The 17,728-nt window shown below is 45.5% G+C and overlaps 1 protein-coding gene across 1 annotated transcript; it reads right to left on the bottom strand.

Annotated features, from left to right (window-relative positions):
- Positions 1-452: 452 nt before the first annotated feature.
- On the bottom strand, positions 453-16,525 carry phyhiplb (phytanoyl-CoA 2-hydroxylase interacting protein-like b). The gene is made up of 5 exons (XM_063003468.1): positions 16,376-16,525; positions 4,149-4,345; positions 3,215-3,389; positions 2,925-3,046; positions 453-1,393 (listed from the first exon to the last, which is right to left on the bottom strand). Exons 1-5 carry the CDS (start codon positions 16,479-16,481, stop codon positions 860-862), a joined length of 1,134 nt encoding a protein of 377 aa, XP_062859538.1. The 5' UTR covers positions 16,482-16,525; the 3' UTR covers positions 453-859.
- Positions 16,526-17,728: the final 1,203 nt, after the last annotated feature.

Here is a 17,728-nt window from a genome sequence, read left to right as displayed (position 1 = left end):
CGTTCTCTTCACGTACTGGCAGCGTGATTGTAATGAATCTCTGAAAAATATAGGAGAAATTTGATTTTAGTCTAGTATCAAGCACAATTTCTCTCTTTTATATGATACAAGCCCCGTAAACGCTACTTAATTCATTTTATATGAAGCAACACGAGCGTATTACTTTAAACAAGTGCAATTTTGTTCAATTAATAAATAAATAAGATAAAAACGAGTACAGCTCCTAACTATCCTCATAACGACGACGGTATTTCTTGTCTCTGCATGCCGACTGAGTTCTACAGTGATGAATTGTTCTACGATTCTAAGTGTGGTGTGTTCTGTGTCACGTCATTCGCCGTACGCTCAGCGGCTCGTGCACGTTCCTTCAGATCCGTTTCCCGCCCCGATCCGAGTCCCTTGAAATTGTGCAGTTCTGGTTCTGTTTTATATTCACGGTTCAAAAATAAATATTTTTCTATTTCTACAGCTTGGCGTCTTTATTTACGCGGTGAATACAGTGTGCTAGCGGCTGGGTCCGTACGAATAACAAGGAAAGCCGCGGGTCATGCGGCGGCCACGGCTACCTCTAGATTAGCGCCTCGTTTAGATCGGCTACATCATTTGTCGGCTTTGGCAAAATAGTACGTTGCAGCTCTATGACGAACATTGTACAGCCAGTAGGGGTTAAATATGGAACGTTTCGGACAAACAAACAAACAAACAAAACGAGTGCGGCGTGTGTTTGGTAAAAAGCTGAAACACGTGCTACCGTGAAGCCTCAAGACTTCTAAAAGGACATTCTGGAAACTTAAACAAGGTAAAAACAAACATGACAAGGTGTAATGTGCTAATCCGAACACTAGGGGGCACCAGGAGTTCAGCGTCCCACACTGATGTTGCAGGTCTTGCAGCTCGGGTCCTTTTTGGCGTTGACCGTGGACAGACTCATGAGCTGGTGCCCGCTGATCTCGGCCACCGCGCCCAGGCTCAGGTCCACCGGGTCCGTGAAGATGACCTCCAGGATGAGGTCCTGGGCGTGATGGAACGCCAGGCGCCCGTCCTCCAGCTCGACGCACGTGAGAAAGCGGTTGTCGGAGGCGTCCAGCAGGGGGAGCCTCTGCTTGCAGAACTCGTCGCCCGTGGAGCCGCGCGGCGCCAGGACGAGGATGACGTAGTGGTACGCCGTGTACATGCAGTAGAAGTCGCCGAAGTACAGGTTGGTGTTGCTGTTGAAGAGCGCCTCGGCGGGCAGCTGGAAGCGGTAGCGGCCGTACGGCGAGTCCTGTGGCGGCGCGCCTGTATTGAACTCGGTGTTGCAGCTGAAGAATACGCCCTCCAGCTTGCCGCTGATGGGGGATCCGTGGCTGCCGCTGTTGTCCTTCACTGACGGCAGCATCTTGTTGTTCTGCGCCTCTCTGGAATCACAGGGGGGCGTAAAAATGTTAATATATTATTCTAAACGCAACGACCTACCAGTAAGAGCAGAAGCATGTACATCATGAGGTCTAGTGAGGAAAAATCTGGCAACCCCAGATCACAGTTTTCCCTCAGAAATCCTTCAGTCACACTACAAACGTCTAATCATGTGCAGGACGATGATACGTTACTAGACGTATAGACGTATAGACGTTATAGACGTATAGACGATTTGATGCCTGACGTGGCTCCACAGAGCCTCTCAGAGCCAAATGGAGAACGCGGCATCCTGCCGAGCTCCTTTCTGGAGGCTAAATGCAGCAAATTAGATTTCAAGGTGCTTCTCACATCTCATTTAATCTGGATTTTACTCCTGTGGCTCTTTTGTTAGATCCATTACCACAAACGATGGAACCGTCCGCCCGCCTCCCATGATCTGTTACGGATGACAGAAGGAATGAGGATTCATCGACGTCGGCCTCTCTGTGCTGTAGATGAGTTCTGACGTCTGTATGCACGTGGAAATTCGGCTTCTTATTCAGAGACAGATTATATTAGATAGGAACTTTGGAAGTAAGACCCCCGTGGAGCCGTACCCCACTGGTACAAGTCTATGGAGGTTTTACTTCCATAGATCCTATCGATTATTTGAAGTGATCAGATCTTCAATCAGTCTTCAATCGACAGTTGTTTACTCTAGATTCTGTAAAACGGCCTCTGTACTAAATTACACTTGCTCAACCTTCTGCAGTTACGACCTCTGCTGGCCGATCGATGGCGCTGCACAGAGACGGGGGATAATGGCGATCAGTGCGTGACTCTCCATGCACGATACAGATCTCCGTAAGAACCTGCCTGGTGAAGGTGAAAAGAAGCGGTCTGTACTGCACACGTGTCGGAGGGGGCGTCACTAGGTGTGTCATGCCACCACAATTTATCAAATGTGTGATAACAGCATTTCTTAACCCCCCCCCCCCCCCCAATGTTCCTCACAATCTAGTCATATCCAATTCCCCAATCGTATTTCCCCTCTACTGCTGCAGACCTCCGCTCCTGACCGAGGAGGGTCGTGACTAACATCACGCCCCCTCCAACACGTGTGCAGTACCGACCGCTTCTTGTCACATGGAGATCCGAATCTCGCACAGAGAGTCACACACTGATCTTCATTATGCCTGGTCTCTGTGCAGTATCATCGATTAGCCAGCAGAGGTCGTACCTGCAGCAGTTATGAGGAATACACTACGCCCCTCTCTCCCTCAGACGAGCCAGTCACTGTTACAGACCAATCAAGAAAAACTTTTTATGGCCATTAAAAAACCCCATAAAAAATAAAGCTGTGATTCGTCAACAAAACATGAACTGGAGAAATAAAAATGCGTAACTCTGCTTTTGTATCAGCGCCAACTTCATCCACACAGCTCCCATATTAGATGTACAGTAAGTGTTGTTTCTTGACCCAAACTGGTTGATGGTGGTATTTTGACCATCTTAAGAAAATATTAGTAGAAAATAAGCAGAGCTACATGCCTGGCGTGGTCGAAGTACTCTTTGTTCTGGTTGCGGTAGAAGACGGAGAACGGGAGCATCCTGCCCGCGATGGCCTCGGCTTTCTCCAGCAACTGTGTGAGATGGACCGTGGAGTAATCTGCCAAAAATGAGAACGTTCAGCGTGAGAGACGTCAGACTGTCCGAAGAAAGTCATTTTTTACTAAGAGACGTGGATTTGAAGGATGCTGCTATACACACGATCATCCGAAACATTAGGACCACCCCCAACAGTAGGCATTGAAATATCTGTATTTGTTTTTCGTACCCGCCGTGCAGAACTCCACAACCTCGCTCCAGTCGGAGATGGCGTAGTCTCCGTCGCTCTGTTTGGACGCCGTCTGCACGGCTACAGTGTACTCGGTGCGTGGACTCAGGAACCAGTGACCCCTCACTGTCATGGGCAGGGGTACAGCCTTCGCTACCAGTTTAGTGGGCACATCCTGGGGTAAACAATAAATAAATAAAGCACTGATACGATATTTAAACAAGCCTTATAACTGCTTTGTTCTGGTCAGGTTCTTGGTGGGTCCTGCCCCACACGCACATTCAATGAGTCCTTAAAGCCATATATGGGTAGCCAGTTCCTCTTTCTCGGCTGGAGACCCCGATGGCGTACGGAGAGTATATTCTCCTGACATGCCCTCTACCCCTTCTTATTCGCCCGTACTTCGGTGGATCAGCTTGATCTCCACAGGTGCCTCGAGGGTCCTTACACGGAATCAAAGACCCCGCCCACTTTTTAGTCCCGTCTTTTTCCACCCAGCAGACTAGTGGCCGATCGTGACCACTAGGGGGCGCCCAGCTGACCGGTATCAGAACTGAGATTCATTTATTTATATATTCAATCATTTTTACAGACCGTATTACCATGGTCAGGGTTGTGATGGGTCCAGGGCCACCAAGAAACCTTGTGCGCAAACTCAGAACAACTTTTGAGTCAAGGAAATGTAATTATTACTGGAGTATCTTCATTTTTAATTCTATTTACGTCCTGTTTGAGAACAGGGTGTGAAAAGATCACATCATTTATTACGTAAATATAAAATAGCAATAGAAATGAAGACCGGTCATGTAACCTCAGCCTTTTGTGGGACCTTTGGGATGCACACAGATTCGACGCCTTATGTGTGATAAGTTGAAGTTCAGGCGTCCACATACTTTCAATCACGAAGTGCACGGCGGCATCAAGTGGCACCAACCTTGTGTTTGAACTTGTTGGCGTTCTTGTTCTCCTTCTTGTTCAGGTCGATGAAGTAATGCGTGATCCGCTCCTTGGTCCTGGTGTCCATGTCCCAGCAGATCTTGAAGGAGTCACACGTGATGTTGCTGATCTTGATGTTCTGAGGAACAGGAAGCTCCTCCATCTCTGCAATGCCCGAGTCCTGGGACTTATTTCCTGATGGACGTGAGACAGATGATGGAAGAATGTTTAAGATACGAGTATATCACATATGGACAAAAGTATTGGGACACCTCTTCTATCTAAATACTGGCTTCAGATATTTCGGACACACCCAGTCCCGTCAAATAAATTATACCTAATTTCCATCTCCAGTATGTCTTGGACCAGGTTCCTGTGAGAGTATGTGGAATACACAGCATTTATTCTACAAATGATCCATGTAGCAGCGAGGGGAATCGCCTCGGCTACGCTAGCCTGCTCAGCGGTCAGCAAAATTCACACAGGATTTCACAGACACAAAGACGTTAAACAACAAGAGTGCCATGGGGAAGTCTACAGAACCATGAGCAAGCACTGTACCTGACCGGTCAGCCAAAAAAAAATGACCCACACCCACTCTCAAACACACTGATCCTGATAAAGCAAGGCTATTCAGCACTGGCTAATTTGAACAGAGCGTCATAAGCCTCTACGTCTAAAAATCGAGCATTAAAGCGTCCCAGACAGACGTCATGCTGCTTCTCTGTTCCGGTTCCTCGTCAACTGAAGAAAGAAAGAAAGAGACGGAGGTAGAGAGAACCACGCCGAGCTCGTCTACCGAACAAAGGACTGGAGTTCTGAAAAAGTCGGGTCTGCGCGGGAGGACAGAGTTAGCAAGTGGACGCTGAGAAAACTGACGCATTACTTTCTATTAAGTCTAATTACGTCTTACATAACAAACAACCGACGAATAAGAAAAGACAAGCGGAGCCACTGATGCGCCGCTGCTTTCACGTCATCATCACATGAATATCTTCTTCCCCTTAAAGCTTCTTTGAGCATCAAATCAGGACTATAAGCGTCTCTCAGTCTCTCAGACACAACCGATTACTCCTCCTCCCTCCCACCCTCACCGTTTATAAATAAAATCTAAAAGTGTGGATACTTTTTGAAGATCCCTCGTATATTGGGCACTCTGGTGGTTCAAATGCCAGCGGTGCTGATTGGCTAATGTCTGAGGAGAGCGGTCGAACAGCCCAGCCATTGGGAGGCGCACTTGACTTCCCAGTGAGCTCTCAGTGCAGGTCCCAAGCCTGGATAGAAATAGGAGGGTCATGCCAGCAAGTGCATCTGGCGTAAAAACAGTGTGAGGACTAGTCTAGTATGAGGACCAGATCCCCTCTGGCAATGCCTAAACGTGGGAGCAGTTGAAAGAAAAAAAAATAAAAGTAAAATAAATACAAGGACCTACAATTAATACAGTTAACACTAAAAAAGAGAACCGGACAGGACCAAAAGACAGATGTGGTGACTGGCCAGTACACGGTAGATCGAGGGAAAGAATATCCAGTAGTACCTCAACACTCGACTGCTTTACCGCTCTAATTTTCAGCACTCGGACCATATTTACAAGAATAAAAATGCCTGGCACTCGACGCATGAGCTCAAACATGTACGGGTCAAGACGCCCACCCTCGGATGCTTTTCTAGCCAAAACAAAGGAGGGCGTGTCAGTCTCTGTGTTGTTTCTGCTTAGTGCAGATCTTTGGTAGCATCTGCTGTATATTTTAAGTTTTTTCTGTGTTTTTCACGCATTTAAAAACGTCAGCCTTGAGTATTAGAATGGCACTATATAAATGTAATTTATTATTATTATTATTATTATTAATAATATAATACTCACAGGCTCCGATGGGAACTTGTTGTCCTTTGACAATTAAAAGCAAACAACTGGATGTTATTGACATACTTGTTGAGTTTTAAGATGTTAAAGCTGAAGTATCAGACCTCTCATAGATGTGGCACAGAAATACAATTAAAAGGCAGAAATGCCCAAAAATCACGAGTGCATTCGAGTTCTGTGCCCCTTTCCTTTCTTTGTCAGTCACCTCTGTGATGCCATATCAACCTGGCACAGATCAGAACAAATAAAAAGGTCCAGAGTGCCTACCTGCTCCCGACAACACTCTCGTCGTACTGAACCCTCGACGTTCCTTCACACGAGACCATCTCCGATACCCTAGCTGTGTCCGGCTCCAGCACTGACCCTACATAGCAGTGCGTTGGGCTTAAAGAGGGCTTAGCGTTGGTTTGACAAGCCTGGCGTGTTTCCAGGCTAGATTATGTCACCGGCTCAGGCTCGACAGATCCTGAGCTTAGAGCCGGACACAAACGAGATCGAGAGAAACGAGAGGAAATAGAAATGAAATGAAATTGGTTCTGTGTGCTGAGCTCCCGGCCAAAACCCGTTCATATCAGGAATGAATAAATTATTATTTCTAAGAGTTCATCTTCATCCTCTCACCTTCTGATCACGCCTTTGCTTTTCAAACCATTGCATCATTCTTCACTTTCTAAAAGGTCGAATAGCTTTCTACTGAATTTTATTCTGGGCATCCAGGGTTTGATTCTCAGCTGTGATATGGGCTATGTCTAAGGGTCGAGTGGCCGAAACAGCCTAGCCATCAGGAGGTGCACTCGTCTAAGCCCGGATAGAAATAGGAGGGTTGCGTCAGTAAGGGCTGTCTGAGAGTACGGGAGCAGCCGATAAAAACCCCCATTTATTTTAATTGCTGTCACACATACAATTAATTGCTTCATTTAAGGTCAAACGCATCGTTAGTGAAGAACTTATGACCCAAAGCTGTGTTAACAGTCCTACATTATTTTCTGTATTTGCTGCTAAGATCTGGTGATCCAAGGATTGAATCTCAGCGGTGCTATTGGCCGGTCGGGCGTCTCCATGGACATGATTGGGTAATTTCCAATGATGGGGGACGGGGTGGCCGAAACAGCCTAGCATTTGGGACGTGCATTTGACAGTGCGCTCTCAGTGCAGGTCCCAAGCCCAGATAGAAATAGGAGGGTTGCATGAGACGGTGCATTCGGTGTAGAAACTGTTCCGTGTCTGGCATGTGGACCAGATCCGCTCCGGCGACGCCTAAATATGGGAGCCGCCAAAAGAGAAAAAGATTTATTCGGAATTAAGAAGCTGTCGAGTTCGGCGGCTTCCTAAAGGTGGCGCTACTGCAAAAACTGCAAAAAAAAGGGCAAACAGGGACTGATAAGAGACTTAAAATGGGAACTAGACATGACTAACCAGCACCCCATAATCATCATAGGAGCACCGATGCTATTAAGGTTCGACAGGAATGCATTCTTATTATCTGAAGATCTCAAAGATGCCGCAGCCATTCGTAAACGTTCACAGAGAAGCTCCAACCATCAACGTCCCAATTTTAAACCCTCCGAAGTCAAGACCAACTTGTTCTTCAGATACTTTGATCCAAAATTAAGGTCAGTTGGGCCTACTTAGCATGATACGACGATAATTACTCCATCATATCACGCAGTCCATTCGTTTATTGAGGTTTCTCCCTCAACCCCAGTGAGAACCGACGTTTCCCTTCCCACCCCGTATGGGTTCTCCATCAGAACGTTCTCATGTGATCGGATCACGATAAACAGACAGAGCAGCGCACAAAGCCATGAACAAAGGAGCTCTTCATTCCGGCTGCCGTACAAGCGCACCATTCAGCAGGAGAGGACCCTCTTTCCAGTGAACCGCATCGCACTCCTCAACACCCGCTACACGGCGCGGGGGAAAGACCGCCGCTTTTGTTCTATTCATACAGCAGCGTAATTAACAGAACAGTACAGTACAGAATGGTTAGCGGGCTATTAATGGCGCTCGTAATCTTACGAATCTTTTATATTCCTTTATGTGAAGAGGAGAAAGGCACTAGCGCATTAGTACAATACAGACGAGAACAAAACATTGGCACATTAGATCTCAATAAAAGAATGAATGTATTAAATCAGCGGTTCTCAACCATTTTCCCCTCTCAGACCCCCCTGTGTTCAAAAAATTATATCCGGGACCCCCTTGACACGGGTTATGATCTTATTTATTCTTCCACTTTCAGCAAGGACGACCAAATGTATCGTCTTTTTGCTCATGAGAAATTCGATGAATTAGTATTTTCTGATTGTGGTTGATGTGTGTTTACTTCTGGTGAACGGATGGTAGGAGCTTCCTCACCCGGGTCGACTTCAACGGGATCTGCATTTTATAGTGGTCATCTGTTTCTCAAAGACCCGACGTACACTATCGGTAGTTTTAAACAAATATTATGACATCACAAGATCTCCTGTATGCACATTTTATGATATCACAAGATCTCCTGTATGCACATTTTATGACATCACAAGATCTCCTGTATGCTAACAGCCTGTCGATTTTCACGTCCCATCACGTCATTATATGCAATTATTTTTACTCTCCTCAATTAAATGCAACAGGACCCCCCGTCTGGGCTCACTGAGGCCCCCTAGTGGGCCACGGCCCCCTGGTTGAGAGCCGCTGTATTAAAACAATAATTAGTTTAGTTTTGTTTTAAATGCCCTGTCTTTAATGCCCCCTTTTGACTGAATAGGCACACATTCCCACAAATGTGAGACGCCTACTCAGAACAGTGAATCACTTTTGGACGTATAGTGTGTATATAGACAGTTCTTAAATAATCTTAATAGACCGTAATTTACTTGTGTCCGCTTTTATTTAAACGTCAGTCCCTGAGCATCATCATCATCTTTTTCACCGCTGTGTGCTCAGTAAATCAGAAATGCACCGTCAGCCCCCGGAGAGCCGGTGCTTTCACGCCGAGGAGACAACACAATCTCAGATCGTCTCCTCTCGGCTCATAAATCATTCATGCATCAGCTGCGTTACGCCCTGTGTGTTCGCCATGTCTCTCCGCCTGGGCTCCCGCGAGAAGATAAAATGTGCAGGCTTTATCGGACCGTCCCCGCACCCACAGCCGGGCATGTAAGTTTCATCAGCTTCCAGTTCCCAGCCCTATAAATATCCTACATTTTGGGAATCGGTGGGAACAACGCCTGTCTGGCTGTACAGGAGCGAACACTGAGGTCGAGAGGAGGACTACGGTTCAATTATGTACAGAACGAAAACCACCCAAAGAAAACCAGCCGTCGCACTGTATCAGGACGTCACAGTGTTTCACCATCTCACCAAACACACACCACATCATTCTCCTGCTCAGCTGTTCCACTCGTTTTCGGAACATGAGTACTGGGATACGCATATGCAGGTCACGTTTTCCCTGGCATCTATAATTCTGATTTATCACCCAGACGCCAGCCGGTTAACCAACTCATTACTCCGGAGAACGTGTTTTCATGCTCCGAGTGAAAATGTGGTGACCCTCACAGCACAGGTCAACACGCGTCTCATTAGATCGCATCCCAGGGTGAAGGTATTGGCACAATGGAACCCTGAAAACGATCACATGCATATGGCTCGCTGTTTTTGCTCACGGAGCCGATCTAGCAGGGTGAAAATTGAATGAGGACGTCTGCTAAACAAGCGACCATCCCTGACGGTACCACGTTGAGTCCAACTACTTTTAACCACGTAGCGTCATTTAATTGTAGCTACACATTCTGCATATAACTAAATAACTAATTAGTCAAGACATTATTAATAAAGAACTGTGTACAGCTGTCAAAATAATGAATGAACGAGCGCTCGGGTGGCACTAATGTCTGAGCGAGGGAGTGTCGAAGGGTATTCTTCACAACTGCAGCAATTACGACCTCTGCTGCCCTGGTGCAGGTGAAAAGAAGCGGTCAGTACCACACACACACAAACACACGTGTCGGCAGTAGAGGTGAAATACGATCAGGGAACTGGGTAGGACTATATTGGAAGGAAAAGTGCACCATCCAAGGTAATATAAGGCACTCCGCGGTAAAACACGCTAGCACACCGGAGCCGATGTCTCGAACTCAAGAGATCGGATCTCAGCTCTGCCCCCGGCAGGCTGGGCGCCCATACGGACGACGATCGGCTTGTCCGTCGGGTTTGATCCCGGGTGGATTCAGCATAACTGCTGCAATTACGACCTCTGCTGGCTGATCGGTGGTGCTGCACAGAGACGGGGGATAATGGAGATCGGTGCGTGACTCTCCGTGCGTGATACGGATCTCCATCAGCAACAGTTGAGAGGAAAAAAAATAAAAATAAATAAATAAGGCATCTAATATAAGTCAGATGTATTCCAAAAGCATGGACACGTTTTTTCCCCAGACTTAATCAAACGATTCAGAGCAACTGTGGTTAACGTGGACTCGTTTAATCGTCTGCCTTAATTACACCTGAATATCATTATAAGCGAGCAGTGCTCTCGTGCACCCCCGAGACTCCCCTCCTCTCACAGACCAGCTGAGACCCCATCAGTTACAGTCCGAAACAGACGGACCTGACAAGGTGCAGCAATTCAGCAGCCGGGCTTCTTTAATTAAAGCAGAATGCACACGTGCGGCGCGGTTTCTTTCTGCATGATAATGCATAGAATAATATCAGTGATATAAACAATGCAGTGGCAGTAAAGTACGAATAAATAAAATACAGCTTTTCTGAGGAGGCGTTTGAGGACACGCTGAGAAATTATTCCAAGATCATGAATAATTCGCTTTATAAATAGACACGTGTGAATAAACACGACACGTCTGCGGCGCTGTGACAGAAAACAGGGCGGCGTCGGGAACATTGGCGGTCGCTTGCTGTCCTGCCAAGAGGTGTTGAGGAGCATCCAAAAGCAGTGCTCAGCAATCTGAGTACATGAGCATACGGTGACCACAGCAGGACCGTCTCCACAACCTGGACGAGCGTGTTAGAACCTCGCCGAGCCACGTTCGTCCTGTCCTGATCACTTATTGTCATGCTTTTATTTGTTTAAGCAGATTTAAACTGATATCTTCTTTGCTTTGTGCACACTTTGTCGCCTCACAGCAAGAAGGGTCTGGGTTCGATTCCCAGGGTCTTTTCTGTGTGGAGTTTGCACGTTCTCCCTGTATCTGCATGTGTTTCTACAAGCCCAAAGACATACATTGCTTTAAGTGAGAGCGGCACGGTGGCTTGGTGGGTAGCACTGTCACCCCACAGCAAGAAGGTCCTGGGTTCGATCCCCAGGCAGGGTGTGTGTGTGTGTGTTTGCTCTGTTAGACTCACTGCGACCCTGACCAGGTTAAAAAGGTGGTAAAACAGACAATATATGAATGAATTAATGCTCTAATGCTCAGCTTTGCAAATCAGTGCATGTGGTTCATACATCAAAATGAATAAATATTGTTTTCTAATCAGATTTGCTCTACGAACAGCCGGGCGTATGATTTTCTCGTATAAATTCGGCTATTAAGAGGTCTCAGCATGAGCATTTCTGTTCCTCAGGCACAGACTGCTAGTTAACAGTCTGAAAGTTACTCCTTGTGTCTGTATTTTGGGTGGAACGTCTGTCTGACACCCCAAAACATGGCAGCGACGTGAGACATGACTGTGTAGCGCTTCGACATCAGCCAGGCCTGGTGTGAGTGCCTCATACTGCGTGTGAAATATATCCACACCAGTCCCAATGTGTGTTAAATCAAGAACTGTGAACATGTGTCAGACACGGTACATCACCAGTGTAAATATATAAAGATCTAGATCAAGATCCTTCACACTGTAGTCCTAGAGAAGGCTGCTGGAGACCCCGAAGGCGTACGGAGGGTATATTCTCCTGACACGCCCTCCCTCTGACACCCTCTTACTCCTCCACTTCTGTACAGGCACCTCAGGCTACTAACCAGGATCCTTACACAGCCTCGAAGACCCCGCCCACTTTATAGTCCGGTCTTTTCCCACCCAGCAGACTAGCAGCTGATTTTGTCTACTGGATGCACTGCTGATCGTGCCCGCTAGAGGGCGCCCAGCCGACCCGCTAGAGGGCGCCCCCCCCTTTCTTAAAACCACAAGCTCTGTGGAGACAATTAGTGAATTGACGGCCCGTGTTAAATCGACCCATTCACCCAGCGGGCGGGCGGACGGGCGGGTACGCTCGGCAGATGGCAGAGACTCCCTCTGACACAGCTGGACCGTGCAGAGGCTCGGGGCGAGGCCACAAATCATCAGTCTTCCCCCGGCACGACCGGCTCAGCTGGCCTATCTCGGGGTTTTCCCCACGGGGAATACGCTCTAAACTCGTCAAAAGTGGAACGTCACGATTTTAATGACACGGCGCCGCTGTGGTGGAACGGAGGGCGTGATGAGCGGGAAATGCCACGATGCTTGGGGGTAGAAACAAAAACGATTGAATAGGGAGGGACAGAATGTTCCAGCAAGACTCGGGCGTATCGATCGTACCTACTGGACGCTCCGTTTTGGACAGACTTGAACGTCATGTAAGCAAATCAGAACGCCGCTAAATAAAACGAAGCACCACCCGCTCAACCATGACAAGGGAGCAAATCAGTCCGACAACAACAGCAGACTGTGCGCATGAACAGAGGGCATTTAATGCCAAAACACACGAGGTTTTGTCAGTAAGAACACACACTCTTTATTTCATTTCATTCTCTCTCTCTTTTATTTCAGCACAGCCGAGGGGACTTCAGGTTCCTCAAACGGAGTGGCAGAGCTGGTGTGGAATATCAAGTAGGCCTCACACACGAGCCACACGCTATTTCCCTTTTAAAAAATGCCAAATATAAAACGACAGACTCTAAAATATCTTTACTCTACACTGTATACATGTTGTGGACACCTGAATGGTTTATTTACTCGTGAATGTCGTGAGTGTCACCTTTTCTGGATTCTGGATTCTGGAATGTAACTATTGTCACAAATTAAGAAGCATATCTTTATTTAAAATACCACCGTATGCAATATTATCAAGACTCGCAAGGCACGACATGGGCGTGTTTGTGTGCTGTTTATGCTGTTATTGCTGCTGTAACACTGAAAATTCCTTTGGGGATCATTAAAGTAATCAATGAATCAAAAATAACATTAGAAAACATATTCAGACTATTATTCACATTATTGCCAGCATATAACATTAAGAGCTATTTAAAAATCTGTTAGCTATTTCATAAATCTGTTCTGGTTGCTCTGTGGTCCAACAATCAAGTGCTTTAATGGTGGTCCAGTGGTCCCCAACCACCAGGCCGCGGACCAGTACCAGTCTGTGGGTCATTTAATACCAGGCCACACAGAAAGAATAAATAATTAGAAGTCACTGAAAACATTGCTTTCATTTCCAACATATTTCGGGTGCTATTGTCTCCTATCACCCCTAGGTGGGAGCAAAAAAAAAGATCATTTTCAGCATTTGTGAGTAGTATTGGGATTCTGTTTTATGAAACTGGTCCGTGGTGCTTTAATCTACTCCTGGGCATTGCACATGATATTAGCTTGGCCATGAAGACCCCAATCATGAAGTTTCTGGCACACAGTTTTTGCTTTACCATGCATGGCTTTCGGACAAGACCAGAAATCCTGATCTCTAACAGAAACAGCTTCACGGATTCTGTTAAATCCACAGGAACAGCGGTAGGGTGGGCTATCGAAAAAATTAGGTTGAAGGTTTGAATCCTGGCCCTTGAGCAAGACCGTCAATCCTCTCGGCTCCGGAAATGCTGTACAATCATCATAGGAACGGTGGGAGCCTAGTGGGTCGAGCTTTGGGTTATTAACTAAAGGTTGAGAGTTCAAATCCCAGTTCTGCCATGCAGCCACTGTTGGGCCCTTGAGCAAGGCCCTTAACCCTGTTTGCTTGTTGTACTGTACACCTGTACAGGTCCTTCTCAAAAAATTAGCATATTGTGATAAAGTTCATTATTTTCCATAATGTAATGATAAAAATTAAACTTTCATATATTTTAGATTCATTGCACACCAACTGAAATATTTCAGGTCTTTTATTGTTTTAATACTGATGATTTTGGCATACAGCTCATGAAAACCCAAAATTCCTATCTCAAAAAATTAGCATATCATGAAAAGGTTCTCTAAACGAGCTATTAACCTAATCATCTGAATCAACGAATTAACTCTAAACACCTGCAAAAGATTCCTGAGGCTTTTAAAAACTCCCAGCCTGGTTCATTACTCAAAACTGCAATCATGGGTAAGACTGCCGACCTGACTGCTGTCCAGAAGGCCATCATTGACACCCTCAAGCAAGAGGGTAAGACACAGAAAGAAATTTCTAAACGAATAGGCTGTTCCCAGAGTGCTGTATCAAGGCACCTCAGTGGGAAGTCTGTGGGAAGGAAAAAGTGTGGCAGAAAACGCTGCACAACGAGAAGAGGTGACCGGACCCTGAGGAAGATTGTGGAGAAGGGCCGATTCCAGACCTTGGGGGACCTGCGGAAGCAGTGGACTGAGTCTGGAGTAGAAACATCCAGAGCCACCGTGCACAGGCGTGTGCAGGAAATGGGCTACAGGTGCCGCATTCCCCAGGTCAAGCCACTTTTGAACCAGAAACAGCAGCACTGGACTGTTGCTCAGTGGTCCAAAGTACTGTTTTCGGATGAAAGCAAATTTTGCATGTCATTCGGAAATCAAGGTGCCAGAGTCTGGAGGAAGACTGGGGAGAAGGAAATGCCAAAATGCCTGAAGTCCAGTGTCAAGTACCCACAGTCAGTGATGGTCTGGGGTGCCATGTCAGCTGCTGGTGTTGGTCCACTGTGTTTTATCAAGGGCAGGGTCAATGCAGCTAGCTATCAGGAGATTTTGGAGCACTTCATGCTTCCATCTGCTGAAAAGCTTTATGGAGATGAAGATTTCATTTTTCAGCACGACCTGGCACCTGCTCACAGTGCCAAAACCAGTGGTGAATGGTTTACTGACCATGGTATTACTGTGCTCAATTGGCCTGCCAACTCTCCTGACCTGAACCCCATAGAGAATCTGTGGGATATTGTGAAGAGAAAGTTGAGAGACACAAGACCCAACACTCTGGATGAGCTTAAGGCCGCTATCGAAGCATCCTGGGCCTCCATAACACCTCAGCAGTGCCACAGGCTGATTGCCTCCATGCCACGCCGCATTGAAGCAGTCATTTCTGCAAAAGGATTCCCGACCAAGTATTGAGTGCATAACTGAACATAATTATTTGAAGGTTGACTTTTTTTGTATTAAAAACACTTTTCTTTTATTGGTCGGATGAAATATGCTAATTTTTTGAGATAGGAATTTTGGGTTTTCATGAGCTGTATGCCAAAATCATCAGTATTAAAACAATAAAAGATCTGAAATATTTCAGTTGGTGTGCAATGAATCTAAAATATATGAAAGTTTAATTTTTATCATTACATTATGGAAAATAATGAACTTTATCACAATATGCTAATTTTTTGAGAAGGACCTGTATATGTATATATGACAAATAAAGGTATGAAGGCATTCTATTCTATTCTGTTCTATTTAATCTCTGTGGAAGAAACATTTCTATATTGTATATTTTATATATGATAAATAAAAACACTTCATCTGTCCTCGATTATTATTATTATTATTATTAAATGGTCCTAAATGACCTTGTTCAGCTGAAGGATTAAAGCCCATGTAGTACTTTAGAGGAGATGAATCAGCACAATGTGCGTCCATAAATACTCAGCAATACCAATAATATATTTAATCCTTTACTGTCTACTGTAAATGTGTGTGTGTGTGTGCATGCATAATTATTAAAGACCGTCCAAAATATTAAGTCCAGCACAGAATCTGGTCTTTGTAAGGTAAAAGGCGGGTCTATCTTTAACAGTCTTGTCTGTCCTCTTGCAGTAAAGGTCCGTGTCCATGGTGCTGAAGCACAATTTGAGAGAAAAGCCGCTTTTTAATCCTCACGTCGCTGACATCGTGACACGTGGTTTAAAAGAAATGAAAGAAATGAAATTAAAAGAAATGAAATTAAAAGAAATGCTCTTCAGAACATTTCAGTGCTGTCTGTTCAGGTCTAATCAATTAAATATTTATCCAAATGATCACAATTAATTAATCAATAATCCAGGACTAACATTGGACAAACAATATGCAACATTATGCAGGACAGGACTTGTGAATGACATGAATAGAAATCCGAACCCAGCGTTTGGGCTGCGCGTTTGGGCTGCAACAGGATGGAAGCGCGTCTGCACACACACACACACACACACGAGCACCAAACCAGACTTTAATGCACCATGCAGAACGTCTCTTACCTTCTCGACCACAAAGCTGGATGGAGTCCAGGCTGAGGTTCTTGATCACGTCGTCACACGGACTGGTGGGGCTGCTCACGCTGCAGGCCATGTGTGGAACCTCCATGCTGATGATTTTTTTGGTGTGTATGATGGATCCAGGAGCTCTGACAGCAGATCTTCCACTCAGCAGCTCTCGGTTCCTCAGCCGGCTTTCTTCATATAGTGACGTCACATCAGCGTCAGTGTGTGTGTGTGTGTGGTCGGTATTTGGAGGGAAGGATGGGCTGTGTTCCAATTGCACTGGATGCCATGCACTATTTTCAAGTGCACTTCTTGTAGTGCAGATATCTGCTTGCATGAGTTGCTATGGAAGGCTGGGAATTCTCTTCAGAAATGGAAACTCAACTGAACCAGTGAATAATTTATAAAATGATGTTTATAATTATAGATATTTTAATACAGGACTAATGATACAGGTCTGCTTTTTTACATACCTATACATTTCTAGCTCCTTTATTAGATAAGAACACCTTATCTGTGCAGTCACTGCATGATTAATATTTTAACGGCTACAACGGACATTAAAAGCTTTGTTAAATCTGTTCTCGTTGCTCCAAGGTCCAACAATCAATCAGAATCAGCTTTATTCGCCAGGTATGTTTGCACACACAAGGAATTTGTTTCCTACCGTTGCCAGCTCACTACAATATACAGATTGTTTTTTTAATGTGCTAAACCAGAATACAAATGTACAAGCACTTTAATCTACTCCTGGCCATTGCCTGTGACTGTTCAGGCATGCTTGAGGGCTTGGTGGGTAGCACTGTCGCCTCACAACAAAAAGGTCCTGGGTTCGATTTCCAGGTGGAGCGATCGGGGTCTTTTCTGTGTGGGTTTCCTCCCACAGTCCAAAAACATGCAATTAAGTTAATTGGAGACACTAAAATGCTCCTAGATATAAGTGTGAGTCTGTGCCCTATGATGGACTGGTGACCGGTCTGGGGTGTTTGGCACCTTTGGCCCAGTGAATTGTACCCACCGCGACCCTGAATCAGATAAAGTGGTAAAACAGACAGTGAATAAATAAATGTACAGCCATGAAACCAGTCATTGAATGGTTAGAAGTTTACACACCCTTTACACCCTTGTAAGGGACATGCACATCTTGGCAGTTTCATGATTCAATACATCCAAGTTCTCTGAATAAATGATTTTTAATAAATGTCCACAACCTCTGGTCCATTTATACGTCTATTGTGAATATAGCTGGTGACTTCTTAGTGCCCATATAAATAGAGTAAGTTTGATATATATAATCCTCCTCCCTCTCTTTTCTCTTTTTGTACTTACTTAAGTAAATACAAATTCAAT

The sequence above is a fragment of the Trichomycterus rosablanca genome, chromosome 10, assembly GCF_030014385.1.
Source record: "Trichomycterus rosablanca isolate fTriRos1 chromosome 10, fTriRos1.hap1, whole genome shotgun sequence".
NCBI lineage: Eukaryota > Metazoa > Chordata > Actinopteri > Siluriformes > Trichomycteridae > Trichomycterus > Trichomycterus rosablanca.
The sequence above is the reverse complement of the archived record's forward strand: the minus strand, read 5'-3'. Positions and strand labels throughout refer to the sequence as shown.

Bases quoted from the DNA above. Each gene is read 5' to 3' on its own strand.
- phyhiplb (XM_063003468.1), bottom strand. From the start codon at position 16,481: ATGGAGGTTCCACACATGGCCTGCAGCGTGAGCAGCCCCACCAGTCCG. The intron at 3,047-3,214 runs GTACGAAAAACA...CATTTTTGGCAG, and splicing joins TGTGGAGTTCTGCACGGCGG to ATTACTCCACGGTCCATCTC. The intron at 1,394-2,924 runs GTAGCTCTGCTT...GATTCCAGAGAG, and splicing joins ACTTCGACCACGCCAGGCAT to GCGCAGAACAACAAGATGCT.